The 26,598-nt window shown below is 46.0% G+C and overlaps 1 protein-coding gene across 6 annotated transcripts in view; it reads right to left on the reverse strand.

Moving 5' to 3' along the window:
- Positions 1-16,933: 16,933 nt before the first annotated feature.
- Positions 16,934-26,598, reverse strand: part of LOC142573238 (dual oxidase maturation factor 1-like) — a 245,561-nt gene continuing 235,896 nt past the window's right edge. For all 6 annotated transcript variants that reach the window (XM_075682842.1, XM_075682843.1, XM_075682838.1 and 3 more), the window contains one exon: positions 16,934-19,625. In XM_075682842.1, coding sequence (XP_075538957.1) covers positions 19,307-19,625 — 319 coding nt within the window. In that variant the 3' untranslated portion in view covers positions 16,934-19,306. The remainder of the gene's footprint in view (positions 19,626-26,598) is intronic.

Here is a 26,598-nt window from a genome sequence, read left to right on the forward strand (position 1 = left end):
GTTCATGCCGAACAATATTTTCGAAACACAAATGTTAAAATTAAAAGTGTTCCTTGCAATACGCCAGAGCACCTGACCGAGATAATGGGTAGAATTGGAGCAAAAATGAATGCCTCTATTTCGCTAACTGACATTGATGTAATACCCCGCGTGCCGACAGCAAAGTCGGCAGTCAAAAATATGCTGGTGCCGTTCAATCAGACGCAGGTGCGGGACGCTTTTGTTCAGAAAGCGCGCACTGCAAAATTGCTATGCCCTGACATTGGTTCTGATTTTGACATGCGAATTTTTGTTAATGAGCACCGCAGCCCTGAACTCAAGCGCCACGCATTTCGATGGGGGCGAAATGCGAAAACACCCGTGTGCTTAGATTTAGGTGCACGTTAAAGAACCCCAGGTGGTCAAAATTTCCAGAGTCCTCCACTACGGCGTGCCTCATAATCAGAAAGTGGTTTTGGCACGTAAAACCCCAAATATTATTATTATTATTATCAAGCGCCTTCCGGGCGAGGCAACTGCGCGGAAGCGCCAAGCCAAATGGAAGCATGTTTGGGTGCGCCATGGTAAAATCTTTGCTCGTCGAACCGATGATACGCCCACAATCAGAATTGCATGCAGAGAGGAGATTGCGAGGCTCACTACTTTATCAGCTAGTGTCTAAAGCAAAAGGTGTCACTTGCGCAGAGATGGTAAGATTTGAACACATGTCACATGTCTATGCTTCTGAAGCCAAGCACTCTTGCAGTGCGATATGTTTATTCTGTAGAAGTTTTGTCGTGCACTTGTACATTACTAATAAGGATATTATATCCAAAACAAATTGCGTCATATTACGTTGCTGTGTCCCTGTGTTTAAAGTTGTGGCAGTAAACAGCTTCAGTTGTGATGAAGCATCCAGTTTGATTGTCCAATATTATATCGTACAATTTGACAGCCCCATGTGGTTATTGTTACTGTACCAGAGTTATCTGCATATGCCAGCAAGAACTCGGCTTTGCAGTAGCGTATGTTGCGCTTGCCAACAACTTTCCGTACGGTCACGCACTTTATTCTTATCATTTCTTGATGACAGTCAATCGGTATTTGAATGTGTTTTCCCCACCCATTCGAGGTTTTCGCTGCGCTAATGGAATTGAAGAATAGCTCCTGCCTTGACACAGAGGGTCTGTCAGTAAAACCAATTTAATTTGTAGCTCACCTTCTTGCACCTCACTTATCGTATATATTTAACCTATCAATATCCTCCTCTGCCTTCCCAGACAGTCTAAAAGTAGCCAAAGTGATTGTTATCCATAAATCTGGGACGACACAAGACATGGGCAGCTATCGACCAATATCGATTCTGCCAATTTTCTCGAAACCACTAGAAAAAATGCAGCTTAAGCCTTTTGAAACTTACTTTAATGATAATCGCCTGTTCACAGATTCCCCATTTGGTTTTCGACAAGGTTTATCTACGGAATCTGCGCTGCTTAAACAAAAAGGACTAATTTTGCAAAATATTGAAAATAAACTTCTAACGCTGGGCATTTTTAATAATTTCAGCAAAGCATTTGACTGTACTAATCATAACATTATTTTAGGTAAAATTTATGCACACGGTATAAGAGGCAATCCACTTGAGCTGATTAGGCCATAACTTGAGAAACGGCAGCTATCTGTATGTGCCGATGGTTGTAGTTCCAGCTGTGAATATATAAGATGCGGAGTACCGCAGGGCAGCATCTTAGGACCATTCCTTTTTAACGTGTATATGAACGATCTCGTCCATATCTTCAAGAAAGCTAAATTTATAATATATGCCGACGGCACTAGTTTATTATTATCTGGAAACTCATCGAATGAACTCCTGCTTGAAGCGAAGGTCATATTAGAAAGCCTCCATAATTGGGCATATGTAAACAGCTTAAAGATTAATTATAATAAAACAAAGGCGGTTATTTTTCGTTCGATAAATCATAAAGTTACGATATCAATCCCACTGCTTATTGGAGACTACGTTATCGAAATCGTAAGTAAATATGAATCTCCTGGCGTAATATCTGACGAACATCTTAATTGACCTGATCACTTCCATTATCTTTCTTTAAACTTGTCAAAATCTGTAAGAGGTCTTTCACGAGTTCGCGAGTTCTTTCCCGTGAAAGTTAAAAAAATAATATATCATTCATTATTTCATTCTCAAACAAGCTACTGTCATCTTGTGTGGGGAAGTGCGGCTCGCGTGCATCTAAACCAACTACTACTTCTCCAAGAAAAAGCAATTGGCATAGTTTCTGGCTCAGATTACCTAGCTCATAGCTGACCACTATTTATTAAACATAGAATATCCTCCATCCATCATGTAGGAGTCATTTACCATACTTCGCGCCTTGAATAACTTGAGCTTAACTTGGGCTCAGTTCATAATCGAACTTTCATCGGTGACACAAACGCGCACGCTTACAAGCACAAGACGCAAAGAGAAATGGCATCTACTCCGACTTCGCACAAGGTATGGCTCCCAAATGTTGAATTTCCTGGTTCCGAACACCCTTAACGCAAACAAATGCTACACAGTAAATATGAACCTAAACAAAATACAATTGTCCAGTAGTTTTTTTACCCTGTAGTGGGCTGCAACCCAAATTAGGGTATTCTTGTTATATTTTTTGCCATGATATAAAATGAAAGAATACTGCTATGTATTGTGTTGGAATTTCATTTACTGTATCGTAGTGTTGAATTACAATTATGTTTTAATCCTTCTGCTCCTGCTATACCGTTCATATATGCTTCTTTTCGCTTCTCGATGCATTTTGTATTTGAATTTTACTTTTTTCTTGGATTAAGTTTATTTGTAATTCTGCATTGTGTATGGCTCCATGATTGATCATGTATGTGAAATTGTACTTCTTTCCCTCCTCTGCTGCCATATAGGCGCCGTGCACGCCGACGGACGCGCCACTGGTGGCGGCCTTGCGCAGAACACGCGGGAGAGGAGCCTGGCGCGCGCCGTAGTTTGTTGTGTCGTTGATCGTGCTTCTCTGTCTTATTCACGTTTTCAGAGCAAGATAGGCAACACCATTCGCACGTTTGGGGTGGCCAAAGCTTGAGGGAATGTCGAAGAAGAACTGTTGCAGGGTGGGGGGCTAAAATACCGGTGAAAACGGGCCGGGGATACGGTTCTAATCATTCCCGGCAAAGCCTCATCAGCGGTAGCAACGGTTGCAAAAATGGATCGTCGCTTCGAAGGGAAATTTCTTGTTATCATCCTTTCCTTTGTCTCGTCGGTGTTTCTTTCCCCTCGATCATAGTTAGACGCGTGAGCAACGAAGTTCGTCTGCAGTGCAGCATGAGGTTTAAAGGCATTTCGCTAAAGTTCGGAATGCTGTTTGCCGCTTATATTGTTTTCCGCTTCTTTACCGCGTTGCGCTAGGTAGGCAGCACGACTGCACGAGCGCATTGCGTTGTATGTCTAAGCTACTGAAGTTTGCAAGAACTGAAATGGTTGGTTTCATGTGGCGCAGTAAATCCTCGCACCAGCTGTCGCGCACTTCATGTTTTTACATCTATTTTATGCGTGCCTTTGCACATGTTTAACTGTTGCTAGTTGCTCCATGCATAACTCTTGTCGATTCTTTTGAGCTGCGTAGTTTTCACGCTGCCTTGTTTGTAAAGGGTATAAATCACGCTGTGTCTTATCGGAATGATACCAAGGAAGTGCTTCTTTAAGAGCTTTATTCTTTTCGCCCGAGGGCATCTTAGATATTGTTTGCGTTTTTGGAAATGTGTTTAGAAAATAGGTAGTTCAGGGCGAGAATGGCTAATAGCTGCTGCATATGGTATTTCTGTTCCATTTCTCGCTGGAAAGTTCGCGTCCCGTTTGGGAAGTCATCACACCTCGATGCTGCCTGAGCAAACTTAACACGCCGAGTGATTTGTTTGTTTCACAACGTAGTCCCTTCTTGCATGTGAGTTTTGAACTCAACTGAATTCTTTCTTATACTTACGCTGCAGACGACTATCAATCAATATCAATGAGAGGGCTTGCCGCCAGCGCTCATCTACTTTGACTGGCGCTGCTCTGCCTTTAAGTATATCATGTGGCACCTATCTCTAGTAATATAAAAAAAAGTAATGAAAAGTTTGTCAGTCTTTAGCTTTGTACGTTTCCAAGCAGCTCTCTTGGGGAATTTAAAATTGCACAAACTGCAGCGGTAACGGTAGTTCATCGGCGTATGCAGCAGAATTGCATCGGCGGAACAGCACTAACAAGCGCTTTTATTAACCCGTGTGTTTGGTGACTTCGTTGGCTAGTGTACGCGTTTCCATCAATAAATTGGCAATTACTCTTCTTAAGGCGACTTCGACTGCACTTATTCGGCGATGTCACATGTATTTATCGGCAGAAAAATCACAACGGCATATGCAGAGATTGCACCGTGCGGATTTGTTTGATATAAGTCTGCACTAACAACGGGTGCTTATTATTCAGGTACAGAGGCAGCATTGCGGCAAGGGTAGAATAAAAAAAAACCGTCGAGAGATCGCATCACTCAACAAAATTTATCGGCTAGTGAACATGAGCTCCACGTCATGTAAATGGGGTTCATGGCATTTGTCTGCGGGACACACCTCGCACGTATGTGGGCCATGTTGTCTCAAACACCGGTAACATCGTGTTCATACCCGCTCGCACAGAGGTCAGCATCTTCCCTACAGCTGTCACAGCAGAAGCAGCAACCTGGCACCTGAACAAAGGAGAAATCGCAGCCGCGAACTTCAGCCATCCTTGCTGCAAAGGGTTGTCGTCTGCTACTGCTCCCGCGTGTACTGTTGGAAGCGTCCGCTAGGTGGCTTTCAGTGGCGCCTCTATAGGCGGTGCACGAGGCGTATTGCAAATGGGCCCCGGACCCCATGAAGCTGCTCCAAGGCAGATTTTTGGCCCGGGCCCTTTTCTCTTGGAGAAATAAATGAATCTTGAATCCTGATGATGATAATAACGATAATAAGAAGGAGGAGAAGAAGAAGAAGAAATAAAATAAGTAAAGATGCATTGTTTCAAGTCGATCCGTATGCTGGAATAGCTTGTGAACAGCACACCAGCAGAAGGCATTGCCATATATGAAGAAAAGGAAATGTATGTACAACCCTACAACCTTGACTCGTCAGGGGCACCGACTGAGGCACCAACTGTGTGTTTGTCTGTGCCGTACAAACGAAAGACGGAATTATGATATCCACTGTACATATATATGTTCAGGCACACCCAAGTGTGATATCGAGAAGTGCATAACCACGCACTTTGCATTAGTTAGCCGCGATGACACTATCATTGGGATCCGCATTCGAGAGTTCAATGTTGAGATTTCAAAACCAGAAAAGAAATGGTTCACCGAGTTTCTGCAAGAAGAATCTGGTTAGTAGTGCTATACCAATCCAAGTGATTTAGTTAAGTAACAACGATCATGCATAGATTCCACTTTGGCCAAGATTCTTTGTAAGGTTGTAACTGGACCAACCCGTGTATATCACAGTAATCTATCACAAGGCTATCGTCGCTACCACTGCCAAATGATGAAAATAAATACATGTCCGCTTGTCTAATCTAGTGTGATGTGCTACAGCTTAGCTGGTCATCCATCTTCACAGAGTGGAATGGCTCCTAATATATATATATATATATATATATATATATATATATATATATATATATATATATATATATATATATATCATCATCATCAGCCTAGTTACGCCCACTGCAGGGCAAAGGCCTCTCCCATACTTCTCCAACTACCCCGGTCATGTACTAATTGTGGCCATGTTGTCCCTGCAGACGTCTTAATGTCATCCGCCCACCTAACTTTCTGCCGCCCCCCGCTACGCATCCCTTCCCTTGGAATCCAGTCCGTAACCCTTAGTGACCATCGGTTATCTTCCCTCCTCATTACATGTCCGGCCCATGCCCATTTCTTTTTCTTGATTTCAACTAAGATGTCGTTTACCCGCGTTTGTTGCCTCACCCAATCTGCTCTTTTCTTATCCCTTAACGTCACACCCATCATTCTTCTTTCCATAGCTCGTTGCGTCGTCCTCAATTTCAGCAGAACCCTTTTCGTAAGCCTCCAGGTTTCTGCCCCATATGTGAGTACTGGTAACACACAGCTGTTATACACTTTCCTTTTGAGGGATAGTGGCAACCTGCTCTTCATGATTTGAGAATGCCTGCCAAACGCACCCCAGCCCATTCTTATTCTTCTGGTTATTTCAGTCCCATGATCCGGATCCGTGGTCGCTACCTGCCCTAAGTAGATGTATTCCCTTACCACTTCCAGTGCTTCGCTACCTATCGTAAACTGCTGTTCTCTTCCGAGACTGTTAAACAATACTTTAGTTTTCTGCAGATTAATTTTCAGACCCACCCTTCTGCTTTGCCTCTCCAGGTCAGTGAGCATGCATTGCAATTGGTCTCCTGAGTTACTAAGCAAGCCAATGTCACCAGCGAATCGCGAGTTGCTAAGGTATTCTCCATCAACTTTTATCCCCAATTCTTCCCACTCCAGGCCTCTGAATACCTCCTGTAAACATGTTGTGAATAGCATTGGAGATATCGTATCTCCCTGTCTGACGCCTTTCTTTATAGGGATTTTGTTGCTTTCTTTGTGGAGGACTACGGTGGCTGTGGAGCCGCTATAGATATCTTCCAGTATCTTTACATATGGCTCATCTACACCCTGATTCCGTAATGCCTCCATGACTGCTGAGGTTTCGACTGAATCAAACGCTTTCTCGTAATCAATGAAAGCTATATATAAGGGTTGGTTATATTCGGCACATTTCTCTATCACTTGATTGATAGTGTGAATATGGTCTGTTGTTGAGTAGCCTTTACGGAATCCTGCCTGGTCCTTTGGTTGACAGAAGTCTAAGGTGTTCCTGATTCTATTTGCGATTACCTTAGTAAATACTTTGTAGGCAACGGACAGTAAGCTGATCGGTCTATAATTTTTCAAGTCTTTGGCGTCCCCTTTCTTATGGATTAGGATTATGTTAGCGTTCTTCCAAGATTCCGGTACGCTCGAGGTTATGAGGCATTGCGTATACAGGGTGGCCAGTTTCTCTAGAACAATCTGACCACCATCCTTCAACAAATCTGCTGTTACCTGATCCTCCCCAGCTGCCTTCCCCCTTTGCATAGCTCCTAAGGCTTTCTTGACTTCTTCTGGCGTTACCTGTGGGATTTCGAATTCCTCTAGGCTATACTCTCTTCCTCTATCGTCGTGGGTGCCACTGGTACTGTATAAATTTCTATAGAACTCCTCAGCCACTTGAACTATCTCATCCATATTAGTAACGATATTGCCGGCTTTGTCTCTTAACGCACACATCTGATTCTTGCCTATTCCTAGTTTCTTCTTCACTGTTTTTAGGCTTCCTCCGTTCCTGAGAGCCTGTTCAATTCTATCCATATTATAGTTCCTGATGTCCGCTGTCTTACGCTTGTTGATTAACTTAGAAAGTTCTGCCAGTTCTATTCTAGCTGTAGGGTTAGAGGCTTTCATACATTGGCGTTTCTTGATCAGATCTTTCGTCTCCCGCGATAGCTTACTGGTTTCCTGTCTAACGGCGTTACCACCGACTTCTATTGCGCACTCCTTAATGATGCCCACGAGATTGTCGTTCATTGCTTCAACACTAAGGTCCTCTTCCTGAGTTAAAGCCGAATACCTGTTCTGTAGCTTGATCCGGAATTCCTCTAGTTTCCCTCTTACCGCTAACTCATTGATTGGCTTCTTGTGTACCAGTTTCTTCCGTTCCCTCCTCAAGTCTAGGCTAATTCGAGTTCTTACCATCCTATGGTCACTGCAGCGTACCTTGCCGAGCACGTCTACATCTTGTATGATGCCAGGGTTCGCGCAGAGTATGAAGTCGATTTCATTTCTAGTCTCACCATTCGGGCTCCTCCACGTCCACTTTCGACTAACCCGCTTGCGGAAAAAGGTGTTCATTATCCACATATTATTCTGTCCTGCAAACTCTACTAATAATTCTCCTCTGCTATTCCTAGAGCTTATGCCATATTCCCCCACTGACTTGTCTCCAGCCTGCTTCTTGCCTACCCTGGCATTGAAGTCGCCCATCAGTATAGTGTATTTTGTTTTGACTTTACCCATCGCCGATTCCACGTCTTCATAAAAGCTTTCGACTTCCTGGTCAACATGACTGCATGTAGGGGCATAGACTTGTACCACCTTCAATTTGTACCGCTTATTAAGTTTCACAACAAGACCTGCCACCCTCTCGTTAATGCTATAGAATTCCTGTATGTTACCAGCTATTTCCTTATTAATCAGGAATCCGACTCCTAGTTCTCGTCTCTCCGCTAAGCCCCGGTAACACAGTACATGCCCGCTTTTTAGCACTGTATATGCTTCTTTTGTCCTCCTAACCTCACTGAGCCCTATTATATCCCATTTAGTACCCTCTAATTCCTCCAATAACACTGCTAGACTCGCCTCACTAGATAGCGTTCTAACGTTAAACGTTGCCAGGTTCAGATTCCAATGGCGGCCTGTCCGGAGCCAGGTATTCTTAGCACCCTCTGCAGCGTCACAGATCTGACCGCCGCCGTGGTCAGTTGCTTCGCGGCTGCTGGGGACTGAGGGCCGGGGTTTGATTGTTGTATTCATATAGGAGGTTGTGGCCAAGTACTGCACCAGGGTGGCCAATCCTGCTCTGGTGAGAGAGTGCGTTACCGGTTCTGGTCACCGGGATCAGGCCGCACTCCAGGCCTGTTTGTGCAATTTTCTCAACACACGGTTTTTTTTGTATTTTCCGGTGGAGAATTGCGCGGCACCGGGATTTGAATCACGGTCCTCTAGCACTGGAGACGGATACTCTACCGTCCCCGCAGGAGTTAAATTAAAAAATGAACTATGGGGTTTTGCGTGACAAAACCACTTTCTGATTATGCACGCCGTAGTGGAGGACTCCGAAAATTTCGACCACCTGGGGTTCTTTAACGTGCACCTAATTCTAAGTACACGGGTGTTTTCGCATTTCGCCCCCATCGAAATGCGGCCGCCGTGGCCGGGGTCCGATCCCGCGACCTCGTGCTCAGCAGTCTAACACCATAATCACTGAGCAACCACGGCGGGTTTCGCAGGAGTTGTACGCCTCATTTAACCTACAGTGGTGCCCTATTTGATCAGTCAAGCTGGACCAATCTGAGCTCGGTTATATCGCATGGATGGCGTTCGGCTAGAGAACCTGGTATTTATGACCTGCCCATGTGTGGCCACACATAATTGAGGATATATATATATTTTTTTAGGAGGGTTTCCGTACAGTGATAAAATGAAAGAAATTACATTAAAAAGAAAGAAAAAAAGGGGGGGGGGGGAAAGGAACATAACATGTGATTTGAACTCGTGATCCTTCAATGTTGCCCGGAAAGGTAGCTCAGTCGGTTGGTTCGTCAAGCCAACGGTTACTTTCAAGCGCCATAGCTCCTGCTCCGAGCCTCATACTTATGTGGAAAGTTACTGATGTTGTCCGCGACAGTCGATTTTGTGGTTGGAAGGCATAATTTCTTGGAAAAATGGCCGCCAAAGGAGCAGCGTGAACTCGAGCGGCTTTAGAGACTAGGAAAACTGTCTTACAATATTTAGACTTGAGGGGAAGCTTCGTTAACAAACTATAGCACGGCAATCAGCACTCGAATACGACGAGAGAAATTATTGAGAGGTGGAAAATTCCCTTGAAATAAATCCGGTTTGCGAGACAAATGCTTGTATGTATTGAATCTCTTAGAAGATGAGGGGGGAAATATGCGCTCACCGAGAGGGCATCGTCAGCACGAGACCACCACCAGGCACCTTACGGAGATGTGGAGAGCTTCGCGGCCGGAACGAAGTCTCCCCTCTCCGCCGGCCAAGAATGGAAAACGCGCTTTCCGATCGCTCAAGGTTGCGCGGACATTGTATAGCTCTAGCGTCTAGGAAAAAGCTTAAACAGGTGCGAGGGCGGCACGCATAGCGTGGGAAGCTAGCCGCCGGAATAGCTATCTCAAGTACTGCTGCTGGCAAATGCGAAATACCTTCGTGTAATTATAATAACCCTAATAGGACTTCTTTCAAAGAAAAAAAAAGAAAAGAAAAGGAAACGGCTCAGAAGGCTATACTACGAGAGCTATGACTGATACTTTTCTATATATATGTATTCATCTCATCTATGGGATCGCATGCGCGCGCTGTTGCTTTATCTGTGCGTGTAGTAGTTAAGAGAGCCAGTTTAAGGACGGAGAAGAGGGAAGGAAAGGAAAGGCTCTGAAGCAGACTTGCAGCGCCGTAGTTTTAAAGCGCAACCGTGGTAGAGAAACGGAAAGCGATATAAGCATGCGTGTCCATGATACGCACACGACAAACTGCCTTACAATATTTAGACTTGAGGGGAAGCTTCGTTAACAAACTATAACACGGCAATCAGCACTCGAATATAATTATAACCCTAGTAATAATTGTAAATATTCATCTCATCTATTAGGATCTAAAGCGCGCGCTGTTGCTTTGCCTGTGCGTGTAGTAGTTAAGAGAGCCAGTTTAAGGGCGGAGAAGAGGGAAGGAAAGGAAAGTCTCTGAAGCAAACTTGCAGCGCCGTGGTTTTAAAGCGCAACTGTGGTAGAGAAACGGAAAGGCGATATAAGCATGCGTGGCCACGATACGCACACGACAAACTGCCTTACAATATTTAGACTTGAGGGGAAGCTTCGTTAACAAACTATAACACGGCAATCAGCACTCGAATACGACGAGAGAAATTATTGAGAGGTGGAAAATTCCCTTGAAATAAATCCGGTTTGCGAGACAAATGCTTGTATGTATTGAATCTCTTGCAAGATGAGGGTGGAAATATGCGCTCACCGAGAGGGCATCGTCAGCACGAGACCACCACCAGGCACCTTACGGAGATGTGGAGAGCTTCGCGGCCGGAACGAATATATATATATATATATATATATATATATATATATATATATATATATATATATATATATATATATATATATATATATATATATTAAAATACCACGGTCGAGACGACGCTTTATTCCAAAAAGGAAAAATGGCGCCGATGCAAAAACGAAAAACGAACACGAGCCGATGATTGATGATGACTTTGTACAGATGAAGATGAAGTCCGCATAAATGCTTACACTAATTTCCCCCGTGGACGGAAACGGCCAGCCTGGCCGCACATTAGACAGTGGAACGGAGATGAAAGGGCTTCAGGCGAGAAACGTGCACGATCTCCGTTCCGCGGCAGCGTCGGTCGGTTGGGGCCTCAACAGGTGTAACGCGATAGTTCACCGGCGAGGTCTGCTCTACGACTTTGTAGGGGCCCATATATCGAGACTCAAGCTTCTCACATAAACCGGGTGTTCGTGCAGGTGTCCATAGGAGCACATCTTCACCAGGGCGGTAGGCAACGACGCGATGAGAGGCATCGTACCGATGTTTGCGATCGTCTTGGCTGGCTACAGTGTTCATACGGACGCGACGACGACATTGGGCAAGGCGAGACACAAACTGGTCGCAAATGAATGGTGAAGCGTTGACGGGGCCAGAGAAGAAAGAAACGTCGAGTGATGAGGTTGGGTGGCGGCCGTATAATAAGAAAAACGGAGAGTATCCGGTGGTCCGTTGAACAGAGGTGTTGTACGCAAATGTTACAAATGGGAGAATCGCATCCCAGTTACGATGATCAGGTTGAATATACATGGATAGCATGTCACACAGCGTGCGATGAAATCGCTCTGTTAGACCGTTGGTTTGAGGATGGTAGCTAGACGTTGTCTTGTGCACGGTGTTGGACGCTTGCAGAACTTGATTAAGAGTGCTTGAAAGAACTGCCTTGCCTCGGTCGCTCAAAAGAACGTGAGGCGCCCCGTGACGTAAGTAGACAGCCAGCAAGAATAAGGCCGCTACTTCTGAGGCAGCTCCTGAGCGTATTGAGGCTGTTTCAGCGTAACGGGTCAAATGGTGAACAGCAGCGACGATCCATCTGTTGCCGTCTGAAGTAGGTGGGAGAGGCCCGAAAAGGTCAATGCCGACGACAGAGAAGGGTTGTGCTGGACAAGGAAGTGGTTGTAGGGTCCCGACCGGAGCAGTAGTAGGTCGCTTACGGTGTTGGCAAAGCGTGCACGAGGCAACATATCTAGCTATGCTCGTGGAAAGGCCTGGACAATAGAATCGTCTGCGCATGCGCTCATGTGTTTTGTGGTAACGCAAGTGGCCTGACGTAGGGTCATCGTGTGAGGCCTGCAGAACTGCAGCGCGAAGAGAGCGCGGTAGAACGGGAACCCATCGATGGCCTTCCGGGTGAAAAATGTACCCGTAGAGCACGTCGTCTTCAAACTTGAACAGTTTGAGCTGTTTCCGTAGCCTGGCATTGGGTGGAGATGAAACACCGCTAAGGCGATTGATGATACCATGGCAATAGGAATCGGCGCGCTGGTGAGTGGAAAGCACTGAAGTGCGGTTTGATGGAGTCAAGGAAGAAATCGGGGTAATAGACGAAGCGTCCTCTGTGCGGCCAATTTGACAAGGTGATGTGATGTGCTCCGATGATGGTGGTAATGGGCATCGTGAAAGAGCATCGGCATCTTGGTGCTTCCGTCCGGACTTATATATGACATCGAAATCATATGCTTGTAATCTGAGTATCCAGCGGCCAAGGCGCCCTGGCAAGTTTTTGATCATCGACAACCAACATAGGGCATGGTGGTCGGTCACAACCGTGAAATGTCGACCGTGCAGATATGGACGAAATTTCTGAATGGACCAGACAACAGCCAAACACTCTTGTTCGGTTATCGAGTACCTCTTTTCCGCCGAAGTGAGAGTGCGGCTTGCAAATGCAACAACCTGTTCGCAAAATTCGTGGTAGCGCTGCAGTAGTACGGCACCAATTCCGTGACCGCTGGCGTCAGTATGCAGTATTGTGGGCGCTTTGTCATCAAAATGACAAAGAACAGGTGGGGATGTTAGTGCGCGCTTGAGTTCTTGGAACGCGGCTTCACACTGATCGTTCCAATCGAAGGAACTGGAACTAGCAAGGAGCTTGCGGAGGGGCGTGGCAATGCTGGCAAAGTTCCGAATAAAACGTCCAAAGTATGAGGCGAGTCCAATGAAGCTGCGCAGTTCTTTTACACGAAGTGGGCGTGAAAAGTTAAGCACCGCGGCAATTTTATCCGGATCGGGCTGGACGCCGTCTTTGCTAACGAGATGGCCCAGGACTTTAATCGTTGTGCTAGCGAAACGGCACTTCCTCGTATTTAGTTGAAGTCCGGCATTAGAAAGGCATGTGAGCACTTCATCTAAGCGTTGCAGATGATCAGTGAAAGTCGAGGAAAACACGACGATGTCGTCGAGGTAACAAAGACAATTTTTTCACTTTATTTCCACATTATTTCAAATGTGGCGGGAGCATTGCATAGACCGAAAGGCATTACATTAAACTCGTAAAGACCATCCGGAGTAGAAACGGCGGTCGTTTCTTTGTCCGCTTCATGCATTGGAATTTGCCAATATCCGGAGCGAAGATCAAGGCTGGAAAGGCGGCAAGAGGAAGCAGGGAGACTGGTTGGGTATCCACATAACAGGTCACTGCGGAGCCTTGAGGTAGGAGGATTGTCTCAGTGGTCGCGTTTCAAGCGATGATTAACGCAGAGCTTTCTTTGAACCGCACCAGGCAGGAAGTGAAGACAATCCCACGGGCAAGACAGCGACCGTAAGGAGTGATGAACACGTCGCCATTGGTGATGTCTGTAGAAGAGAGACTTATGACTTGCTCGTGGCCGGGAGGCAGTACAGAATCGGCAGCAATGAGAAAACGCAGTCGTGGCTCATCGGCACTCCCGCTGCAATGAACTGTCTCGGTCATATGGACTACACGTTGACGGCAAGAGATTACAGCGAACGCTGACGAGAGAAAGTCCCAACCTAAAATTAATTCATGAGCGCACGGGAATAAAATCGCGAACTTAATGTGATGACGGATACCATCAATGAAGACGCGTGCTGTACATTGGGCTGGTGGTCGAATGATTGCTCCATTAGCCCCAATCAGGGATGATCCAATATAAGGCGTCTTCACTTTCCGCAGACGAGAGCACAGGTCCGCACGCATAACAGATATAGTAGCTCCCGTGTCAATCAGAGCTAACAAAGGCACACCCTCCACAGACACCAATAACATGTTAGAAGGACGTTCAGGAGGACTTTGAGCACTTCGCGGCGATGCAGTTTCCCCTCCAAAAACTGCACTGATTAGTTTTCCGGTCGCTGGACATGGAGTTGGGAGACAGGTCGAAGTGGTGAAACAGAACGAAATAAAGCCATCTAAGGAATCCATTACTAAAGGAAAATGAGACAGATAGATAAATATTTGCCCAGCGTCGCCTTCGCGCAAACTACTGCATTTAAAAATCTCGTTTTTTTTTTGCAAGAAGTGAAACAACTGCTTTCGAATTCGATAATTTTCGTAACTTGCTCGAAAAATTTATTATGAAGCTTTTTCAGTGGTTACTTTCAGCCTGTCATCGTAATGCGTTGCATTTCCTGCGGTGCTCTTTTTGTTGTACTGTATTTGAAGGATTGCCATCCAACATTATTGTAACATGGAGCTACAAAGGAAAGCCATACGGGCCTCTCAGAAACAAAGCCTTGCAGTTGAAGACTGATTTCATCCGAGTCCCTTGTTGCTGTTCTACTGTATACTGTATACTTGCCCTATTTATGTCGTGTAGCCTCTCCTTTTTGGGCCCATATTAGGCCGGCACTATTTTTGCAAATAAATTAAATACTTGCGCACATGCAATGATGGTGGTTCATTGCGCTGCACGAGCTATGACACCTATAGTGGGTACCAGTAACAAAATGATTAGTCCTCACGCAATGGTCTAATTGGGTGCACCACAAGGTCTTAGTTCTGGGACAAGAGCCGTACCGTTCTTTCTTTTTTTTTTTTACAGATTGCTTAAGGCGAGCTATTTGCCGTCCTGAACCTTTCATGCAAAGCATCGAAATTTCTCACCTGTTTGGATTGCGCGGCTCCGCGATCACCATGCGCTTTGTGCTTCGTTAAATACGCCGTCCCTGCTACTCGCTTCTCCTCGGCCCCGTGTTGCGAGTCCAAAATACAAGCCTGCTCACGCGCTTCATAAGCTGTTTTTTTTTTCGATTTCTAATAGCTGCTTCTCACACCACAGCTGCTTCGCTATGTAGGATTCCGCTCAAGATATTGATTCTTACTCAGATGAAACCAAACAAGGCCACTATCAAGTCTATTTTCTCAAGGTAGCCTAGGGTGTTACGAACGGCCAGCAAGGGTACCGACCTACAAAATATTCCCAGCGAGCCGCAGCGGTGGGGGTGGCGATATTTGGAGAACCAGACCTTGGAAAGTGCCCGGCCCGCTGCGATGACTCGTTCTGGGAAAGCAACAATACGCCGCGTCCCCAAGCGAGCGCCGCCGCTATGAATAAACACGGTCGGCGGACCAAGTATTGTTCGTGGATTCGCTGTGGCCGCCACGGGTTGTCAGAAGCGGTGGAAATCCGGGGTGCTCCTGGAAGATATTTTGCGCTGCCGTCTCAAACAGCTTAGAAGTCATGCACAGACGCGGCGGCCATTGTCTGCAGAGTTAACACTGGGACGAAGAGGCACCTGCTCGGGAAAAAGCACCGTGTCTCCGAGAGCCCACTCACCTCGGCGTGCTCAGTGAAACCTGTGCGGAAGTGTGTGTAACCCTCCCCCTTAAAGGCGGGTCGGCTACGATGTCTTTGAACGCTCCGAGTTTGTAGCAGGTTGAACGGCCATTTTTCCTACACCTAGGGATCTAGGGAGGACAGTGTATTTAACGAGCCGATGGCGGCTCTTCAGGGTGCATTCCTCTTGCACTCATGTTAGACTGGTGAACTGTAACGTTCTCATGTAAATACTGTAAATAAACCCATATTCTTCGTTCTCGATGAGAACAAGTCTCTCCCTTCAACAGCGTCCTCAGAGTGGATAAGTTGGACGACGGCATGCGCCAGCTACCATCTATTTCATGGCCGACTCCAAACATTACAAGGGTAACGCAACCCATAGCTTCCATATCAACGAGTATCCCAGGAAATATCAGAATATTCGAGTCTACGTGGGAATGCTTTCTTCGTACAGGAGTACTGAATTTTTGGGTTATCAAACTGTTTTTTTATAGATGTGCGACAACATTATTCGTGTTACTGCGTACTGCATCTGGGTATAAAACACTTCTTAGGGAGCTGGCGAATTTCGGAAAGAGCAAGAACACGTTGACATGTGCATTAGTGCAAACATTTTTTTATAAAACGAAATAGGTGATGAATGCGGCCGCGATGCGTACGCATCTTATTATATTTGAGTTGTGATATCTATGGAACGTTTGCAATACATTGTCATGATGTGACGCTCTAGGACCAGCAAGTTACAGCTTGTGCAATAGGGAACACAAATTTTGCATTGTCTTTTCCCAATACGGAGTTGTAAGCGGATATTGTGCTGTTTCACCCATCTCGCATGTTTGTTCTTTTTTGCGTTGAGTGTTTCATGTGAACCAAGCAGGTTAATAAGTTGTGCTTTACATTCCGTTGTTCTCCAGAGCTCGCGTATGAAGACCGGTGCTTTCAATGTGTGCATGTCACCCTGCCGTGGACTACGTCTCAGGAAGCTGAGCAAGTTGGTATGAAATAATACAAGAGGAACGAATGTGTTGTTCTTCGGTTGTTTCGTATGCCTGCCTGAATGCCATGAATTGCTAGGAATCATATGTTAGCTCTGATGTCCCAACCGTCTAAGCATGCGTTGTTTCACTGACGTGAGCGTTAGGCGGAAAAACAATTTCGGCCTCAAACAAAGCACACTAAAACAGCGTTGGAACTTTATTGACAGTTAACAGAAAACTTGCAAAAATGACATCCAAAACAAAACGCGGCCACAATCGTAATGGTTGAAAAACCAATACCCTTGTCACACCTTTGTATCTACATTCAAGGAAAAAGTACTCAACAACATAATTGCGAAAAGAAACGTCACAGGGCAGTGCCTTGTATGCAAGGCGGCGCAATTTCCCGCTTTTGGCGCAGAAATTCCTTGGCTGCGGCACATGTGCCATCTCCTGGTACCCAACGCGGCTACGTCTAGACAGACCACACATTGTACACCATCAGAAGAAAGATTCGGCAACAGCGCTCACAGTTGTCAAACAGAGGCTCAGTATGTCCTACGGCGGCTGACAGCATCAAATCAATGGCACTTGTTTTATAGTATAGCAACAAAGCATGGTTTCATGACTCGTTTAACGCAAGTGTGATCACTCGTAATACCGCTGGATTTTCATCTATGACAAGGGTATCTCAAACACAATGGAGACTAGAGTCATTATCACACACTAATTCTGGCGGCCATTTTTTACATAACACAATGTTTACCTCGTAAACAAGGGGCGCCAAGTGAAGACGAGCTCTCGAGTGCCAGCAATAAATAACATACACGCACAAACCATGGTTGCTTACAGAACACACGATAAAAATAGCATGCAATTACTACTAAAATGTAACAGAACAATGAAAATGAATGTGAAAAATGGAAATAAAACAGTGCAATGATGTTCCAAATTTAAATGCAAATAATGTTCACTCCCATGAACAACGAGAACTATACAACATTCTTGTAGACAAGCAACCATAACTTGCAATAACTACAAAAGAAAAAAAAATGCCAAAGCTGCGGCGAACCTGCATAAAGCTGTTCTTTTACTGTGCTGTAACAGAGTTGAGTTCATAACTGTCTGTCATTCCTAAAACTAGCCTGTATGGAGGCATCAAATGTAGCAATAATTTCTTTAACTATCATGACACCTGCATGGTTTAAAGTTTCCTTACGATTGAGCAGGTGGACAGCTACTGATGATAAAAAGTGCACTGTTCCTTTAATTTAACCAGGCCTAGCAGAACTACTCAACATCACCAACCTATCCGCAAGCTTTACACGAAAAATATTAGTCTCTTTCAACTTGTTTAATCAAAGAAGTGATCTTTTTGAATTGCTCCATCGCAAACTTGTAATGTTATGCATATGCCCTGATGTGCCAGTAGCATTCACCTGCACAAAGACGCACGACTTTCTGGACACTTACACAATTTATGGCAGATATGGTCACCTAATTTGTGTCTAGAAAGCCGTTTTGCATGGAAAGTAAATGTAAACGTATGAAGTGCATGCTATGGTTAACGCCATTATTGTGGAGATAATGTCAAAGCTCCCATACAATACCTCAGTCGACTTTCTTTGGGCTTGACTAAATATTTCCATTTGAAATCACACACTGAACAGTTGTGAATATCTTCACAAAGGTGTTAAATTTGTTGCCTTCTAGTAAGAGCGTTTGGCACTAAAACGTACCTCTTAGTACGCAGCACTGAAGGCAGTATGGTGTATCTCTGCTACCCGAACAAATATGAGCAGCCGATGAACAGGAAATTTTGTAAACTCGTGCTGAATTCGCAGATTTTTATTCTCAAACGCAGTCGACGCCTGTCATACATCTACGTCCTTTTAGCGACTCAGGGAACGCGAATGTTCCATCCTTGGCATGTGGTCACATTGACAGTATATTTTTTTTTTCATACGGGAACTGCCGAATGCAAGTGCGACGCATGCATCTACAAACAAAATTTTAAAGTCAGGTGAAGCTTTCTGAGGAAGAATGACATTTTCAATAGGGTGAATATTCTCAAGATGAGCTATTATACTTTCGCTATGGCATAAATATAAAAAACAATAAAGAAGCATGATGTCACACATAATGTAATCAAAAATCCACGCACTTCTTTATAGGACCGAACAGACAGGCCGATGTTGAATATTAAGTCACATCATGCAACAATTGATTGAAACTATTGGATGTCCTAAGTGACTCATTTCATTTCGCCAGGAAACCAAAGCGAACTATTTCTCTAGTCTTTCTCTTCTTGTGCACGTAAAACGTACAGCGAAAAATATCTTGGACCATGCGGCTCGCAGAAATTTTGCTTCGAGGCATGACCAAAGACCCAAATAGGTAGTGTACTGGCACCGCCTGCTACCTTGTGGCGAGATTGCACACATGATCATTTGCGTGTTCGCAGTGTTGTTCGACTAGGCAGCACCTGCGCACATGTCAGTGTGGCGGGCAACTTATCTAATTTTGCTGCGCCGCAGCGACACAGTTCCTGATCCCCGTGCGGTAAAAGATGTCACCACTTGGACGAGTCACTGTGCATGTCTATGGTGACGTCCTTCACGTTGAATCCGATGCTAGAGCCGAGAACGCGTCTCTTAGCTGCCACAGAACCGGCCCGGGATCCTGCGGGGCTTTGAGCCCGGTTGGAGTCGGCGAATTTGCCGAAGTCCTGGAGCGTCACGGCGCGCTTGCCATCTACGATGACGCAGCCGTCGTCGCTCTCCTGCTCGAAGGCGGCGTTGTCAATGCCGTCCTCCGTGTCATCGATTATGTGCGTGATGGAGTCACCATCTTCGCTTCCAAGTTGGTGCAGGCCACTCGAAGAAGGTCCGCTGCACGATTGACAGGGTCGAGGTTAACAGTCCGGCTTTTCGTTTTATTTCCACAGATAGGATGTCGGTATTCATTAATTCCTTCACAAACTAGAAAAAAAAGCAGAGTTTGTATATGCGGCCCAGCTAAGCCACAGGGCGTGCGCGGGAACGCGAGCCGAAGTCATGCGTGCGCCGCTAAGACGTTCACCGAATGGCTTTTCAGACACAGCCAGGGACGACACAGCACCCAAAGACTCTTGTCATGCCAAATTCACAGGTGCCCGAGCCACAATGGTCCAGGTGGCCTGTGCCACATGCCCCAAGCTATGTATATGCATTTCAATGTCAATATCTCTTCTTATCTCTTATAACCCATTGCAACTGCCCTCTGCTTTAGGTTGCCAACATAACGTTACACATTTACAACACTGCCAGTGTATCTCTTCTGATTTTTTTCACGCTACAATAGTTTTTGAAATCTATAGCGCAATATAAGCATTTCTTAAAACCTATAACACAATATTTCTGCGTCTCAAAGACGGTACAACAATGTTCCCGGTATCTCAGTGTAATTCTGGGCGTCCAGTGCTCAGAATGCCCGGTTTTCCGGAGCACATTGTGAACACCCGTTGGCGATGTGCTCAGAAGAAACGGTCATATATTTTCTAATGACTAATTTGTCATTGACTACTGTATAATTATGTTATTACTCTTCAGTGATCGGTACTAACAGTCAATAAACATTCTATAATCGTGTTCTTTTGACATTACCCCCATCTATGTCATCCCTACTTCACACAATGCTCCGATGCCTTTGAGGTGACGCGAATAAACAAAGAGAACCCTGTCTAGACTGGTCGTACAGAATGCGAGCGTGGCACGTTTGAAAGGCTCCACAATGGAGAGCGTCACAAGGCCAATGCTAGCATCGGTCTTCGCTACAGATGGACTGCAGTGCGCGGTCAGGTGACGTGGGCATAGGCGCCTACTGCGCGGGAGCTCCGGGGCCCGAGCACCCTCTCGCGTTTTCCGGGGGGGGGGAAGGCTCAGGCCCCCCACGGGCGGTATCCAAGGTCCCCCTCCACACACACACACCTAAAGTGCCATTAGCTTTGTCCCCCATGTCATTTATGGTTTCTTTTGACTTTCCCCGGCTTTTTCACTTAAAATTTTAATGGGGCTAATAGCTTCCTGTATCGTTGTTGGCGCGGATGTCCACGGCTTTTAGTTCACTCTTTCGCTTTTATTCTGCAAATTCTGGCAATACAAGGACACGCACACTATAAGCACGAGCGGAGGTTGCGTCATCCGTATTTCCTCGCTTCATTGTTTTAAATTTCCAGTGCAAACACTATGCACACACAAAATATATTTAAATATACACAGAGGATTTTAGAAAGCAACGGAGGTAACCAATCAAAAACTATTTCTAAAGATATGGATAGCCTATGCCTTGAGAATGAATATGTTGCTGTATGTTCACCTCGCTTTAAATTGCTTTGTGTGCTTTTTTTTGGTCATGAAAAGACCTAAAGACTTCAGTGACCCCTTGGGCAAAGCCTTTAGTCAACGGCGTGTGAAATGCATGTCAATGATGTGTTCTCACTATTGCTTCTCTTTCCACGAAGGAATGCTAACAACTGAGGAAAAACACATTTCTAATAATTTACATTTATTATGGATCGAAACATCTTCAGTAGCATGCAAAGGTCATAAATACATACAGGGTGTCCCATTTAAATTTCATGCACCAAGACCAAAAAGAACGAGCAGTGCGTTACTCGAAGAAAACTTAGCGCATATTGTTTCGAGTACAGTGGAGTGGCTGCCAGTAATTTTTTCGTTACTGAGATTTAATTAGGTAATTGTCATTAATTATTTAACTCCAGCCGTACTATCCTAATTATCAAAGTGTCAATAAGGCATTTGAAGGCACAGCTAATGCACATCTAACGGCGGTATCTTCAGCGACGTACTAATTGCGTACTATTTTTTTCCAACTGATAAATAAACCCCACGAAATATGGAGAATAGCCCGTGACTGCGCTCCCCCCCCCCCGCCTCGGATCATAATGCAACGCCCTCCAACAGGCACCCCTGAGTTATCGAGAACGAAATAAAGAAAAACATCGTCATCGAGCTAGTGCCTTATGTGCCACGCCCCGGCCGAAATTACACGTCACGTCGCGCTTGCTGTTAGTTGGAAACAAGCTGTGACAGCTGCTGTCTTAGCGTAGATAAAGTGCGCGGATGTTTTTCTTTTTTTTGCGAGAAAACCTATCAACACAAAAACGAATTGACAACATCAGTGCAGAGGTTTAAAGGTGTGGGTTGTTCCGTCCCAGTCGACATGTCTTTCTCTAATGAGCAGAAGGTAAACATGATGCTTGCTTTGGCACCGACTAGCATCAGAAATGATGAAAACCTGAGACAAACCGGCAGCTTCAAGAAACAGCGGCGGAAGACTCCGTCTTTGAGTCCTAGCTTACGCACAAATGTTCTAGCATTTATGGCCTAAAACCTTCATGCTAGCGCTGGAGATGTGGCCGCCCATGTACCAATTTCCACTTAATCAGTTTGGAGGATACTAAACGACGCCTTTCACCCATACCACCTGAACCAGCACCAATTCTTAGAAGGTGGGGACCTGTACAATCGTCTCTATTTCTCTAATTGGGTCCTCAGAAAAACCGATGAGTCAACGGACTTTTTGAGCAACATCATGTGCACAGATAAAGCGAATTTTTGCAGAAACGCCTAGGCAAATTTGCCTAATGCACATAAATGGAGGGACTATAATCTACACTGAGTAAAGCGCGATCGGCACCAGTACTAGTGATCGCTTAATGTGGAGTTCGGAATTTGCGCCGGTGCTATAATCGGTCCCACCTTCTTCGGTCAGACACTGGCTGGACAGCGTTACGTGAACGACATCTTTCAAGAAGTGGTGGATGAGTTTCTCAGCGAAATCGCGCTATCACGTCTTCCACTTCTATGGTATCAGCAAGATGGGGCAACCACACACAGCAGCAGCCGAGCTCAAAACAGGCTGGATGCGACTTTTCATGCGCAGTAGATAGGAAGACACGAGCCTGTGAATTGGCCGGCTGGGTCACCTGACCTGTCTCCGCTGGATTTCCTTCTTTGGGGTTATTTGAAAGATCATGCTTGCATTATCGAAATGAACGTCAGGTAAGTTCAAGGCAATGATAACGGATTCCTGCCGTATAATTCCGGCGTCGGTCATCAAAAAAGCGACTGAATATTTGATAAAACGGACACAAAACTGTGTAGCTGCCAAAAAGGAGACCTATTCGAACACGTCCTCTAGGTTGGTGTTAAACGGACTTTACGAATTCATAGATAATAAGGGCACACTGAAATCTGACGTCTTTTTTTTTCTTTTGTTTTTGTGCAGACATCCTAATTGCCAATTCGGCTCATTTAGAAGTGGTATATTTACTTTCTTGAACGTATCGGTTTTGTTGTTTCTCTACGCGTTGGTCGCTTCCCGGTCGGTTTATTTCGCTTTTATTTTTTGACACGAACCTGCTTTTGCAGTACGTATACACTGTCATGAAAAATAAAACGGTCACTTTAATTTGGCTTTGGCCTGAAGCAAGATTCTGGTGCGAAATATAGCTTCGCGCGCACTCTTTTGATGCAGTGTGAAAAAATCCGGGATTTTTAGATATTCTATGCCTTTTATGTTGCTTTTCCTATTTTGTGCGTGGTCAGAGCAGCGTTTCGACCGCGTTGTCAAGGGGCTTTCGTTATCAATGTGGCCAGTCGACCTTGAGAGACGGATAATAAGTGTGACGTAGAAATGAGAGGACGGAATTGCTGCGAAGTCGCGAAACCTGCTGTTGGTGCTTATCAAGGGGATGCGCTGTCTCTTCGCGTTTGCGACCGGTAATGCAGGTGCTTTCAATCGGCTTATTTTGAGGCTCTGCTTTTTGATGCGGGTGGGAGGGCCCTCACCTCGTATTTTTCATGCTTCGTGAGGTTTCTTTGCCAGTCGGAAACAATTGTATGCAATAAGTATGTCGCTGAAAACACCGCATTTAGATGTGATTTTGGGGTGCCTACAAATGCCTCATTGACACTTTGAAAATTGGGATAGAACTTCTCGAGTTAGATACTTAATTGCAATTACCGAGTTAAATCTCACTTACGAAATAATTACTGGCGGCTACTGCGCTGTACTGGAAACAATATGCACTACGTTTTCTTCGAGTAACGCAACTGCTCTTTTTTCAAGTCTTTGTGCATGATAGTTGGGGAACGCTGCGCAATTCACTCATTAACCGAAATGGGCCGGACTGACTCGACCTAAGAATCAACAGCAATCATGCTCAGCAGCGCTTATACTCGGACACATAGAAAAAAGAGAAGAGAGAGAGGCGGCCTGCCTTGCACTGTGGGAGGACTACGGGGAGAAAAAAGAATGAACTGTGAAGACTAGCACGCGCATCAAAAGAGGAAAACAAACGGACGCGCACACAAGAATCTTGTTCGACTAAGTTCTATGACTGCACACTTTCATTTAAACGGTGAGGAAAAAAAAACAGGCGACATAAAGGGGACACGACATACGCATAAGCGCTATGTAGGCTGTTCTCGCGCAAATGAAGAGAGAGAAAATGCCTAATAAATCTTACCAACAACAGATCACTTCATGACAACATTCATTTGGGCTAGATGGTGCATACTTGAATTAGGAAGGAACAGTGCCAACTAAGACGATCACGAGAGGGAGACCGACACAGAACAAGCAAACGACACAGCACGGTGCTTGTCCTGAGTCGTTCTCCCTCTCGTGATCGTCTTAGTTGGCGCTATTCCTTCTAATGCGCTTTCGCCGGGAGTCATTTGGGAAGCGGCTTTCTCGCCGTTTCCCACCGACCGCCTTTTCTTCCAGGAACTTTCTTGCCGCTCCCCACGCCTCTACAGATCTGAAGCAGTTCCCACGCGGCTGCCCCTGCCGGGGCCATAGCGCCTTGGCGTGTTTTCTACACCATGAACCAAGAGCGCCAAGTGACCAGCTCTTCCGAGGCCCATGTTATAAACGGGCGTGAAAAGGGCCTTCGGCCAATTCACCGCTCTGTTTCGATGGAGCATTTATCTACCGCAACGTCATTTTCCAACGAGCAGAAGACACAATCGGCGACGCAGAACGCCGCCGCGCGTTCCTCGACAACAACGAAGACGCCCGAGGTGGATACCGCGGGAGTGGCCGCCGATCCCATCGTCACCGGTTTTCCCTCCCAACAGCGAGAGGTGGACACTCCGACCGGGGAAAGGGTGGAGGAAGATGCTGCCCCGAACATTTACGACGACAAAACTGACGATGACACAGGTGGCTGTTGGAAGACAGTCATACATAAGCGACGCATCCATCAAACGCGCGCTAAGACGCAACCCTCCGAGAAGATCTTGGGCATTCCGGACGACTCCCAGCCTACCGTACGCAAGCGCAATCGGAATCAGAACCTGCTTCAACTTCTGCGGCCTCACGAAGGACTTTGTCTCGATAAGTGGACGCGCCCAGAACTCGCCAGTGCTCTATGAAGTGCAGCCGGCTTGACCCTCGAGGATCGTCAGGACATAATATTCCGACTGCGACCTCAGCAGAACTGGGCAATCATCAGCACACCCCAGTCACACGTAGCCGACGCATTGTACAAGGTGAGGGAGCTGAACCTAGGTCAGCGGGTCTGTGCCATCACAACATATTTTGCGCCCCCAGACAATCTTTTCCGGAGCCTCCTTCGAGTTCACCAGACCCCATCGAATTCGCCACAGCTAATTAAGAAGCGCAGAAGCACGGATACCACATTCCAGAGGCGGGGCACGTGCAAACAAGTTGGCGGCCCCCACCTCGTGTGCCGCAGGTGGAGCTATTCACTGCTTGACTCTTCCCGAAAGTGAAGCGAGAGCCTGGCACTGTTCCAGGTAACTTGGGTCCAAGAGGCAAGACGGGTGTAATGCACCGTGAAACTCTGGCAGCGTCGCCCCCATCCGCCTATTGAGACGGCGCATTGAAAGTCAGCAAGGGAAGACCGCAGGGAGAAATAAGCCCTCAGGCAATTGGGGACCAAGCAGCGACCCTCTCCGCCGGGTGTGACACCATCGCACGGGCGCCTACCATTGGCCGAAAATGACGACACCTGAGCGGGCTCGCCGATTGGCCGAAAATGGCGTCACTTGAGCGGGCTCTCCCATTGGCCGAACGTGACGTGCCTACGAGACACCGAAGGGCTTAAAAGACAGAGACCGAGAGCATTCCTAGGGCATTCCCTTGATTCATCTCTTCCGAGCTTCTTGCCACGGGCCGCAGCGGCCGAGTTGCTGCCGGCCCGTAATGACTTTTATGATTGTTAATATTTTGGTCGTCTCGCTGTAAATAATGTAAATAAACCTCCCAAGTTTTTCATTACAAAGTCCTCCTCAACTCTTACAAATGGTTGCCAGAGGGGGGATCACCTCCAAATGCAACAACTGGTGGCAGCGCTACGGATCAACCTTTGTCGAGAGAAATCCTGAGGAACCAGAAACAGCGAAAAAGAGCCTTCGTCCAAAGGAGTCCCGAGGAACTTGAAACAGCGAAGAAGAGAGAGCCTTCGTCCGAAGTAGTCCTGAGGAACTGGGAGTAGCGAAGAAGAGCGAGCTTTCGACCCAGGGAGTCCTGAGGAACCGGGAACAGCGGACCAATGAACCAGATGGCAGGGTGCTGCAACCGTAAGTGAGCGCGTGTTGTTTTTCCTTTTGATTCGCCAGACTTCAAATTTTGTGTGTTCATTTTGATAGTTCTAGGAATCGGGAGTTTGTTGCATTGTGTGTTTGCACAATTTAAAGAAAACAATTCTAACCACCAGTCGGGGCAGCTGCCAAGGATCTTAGAAGGTTGACGAGGTTAGACTTGTTGGTGTGCGACGATTTGGGAGTTGAGGCGGACGAACAGATGAAAACGCGAGCTATCATAAAGGCG

Source organism: Dermacentor variabilis, chromosome 2 (genome assembly GCF_050947875.1).
Source record: "Dermacentor variabilis isolate Ectoservices chromosome 2, ASM5094787v1, whole genome shotgun sequence".
In the NCBI taxonomy this organism is placed as follows: domain Eukaryota; kingdom Metazoa; phylum Arthropoda; class Arachnida; order Ixodida; family Ixodidae; genus Dermacentor; species Dermacentor variabilis.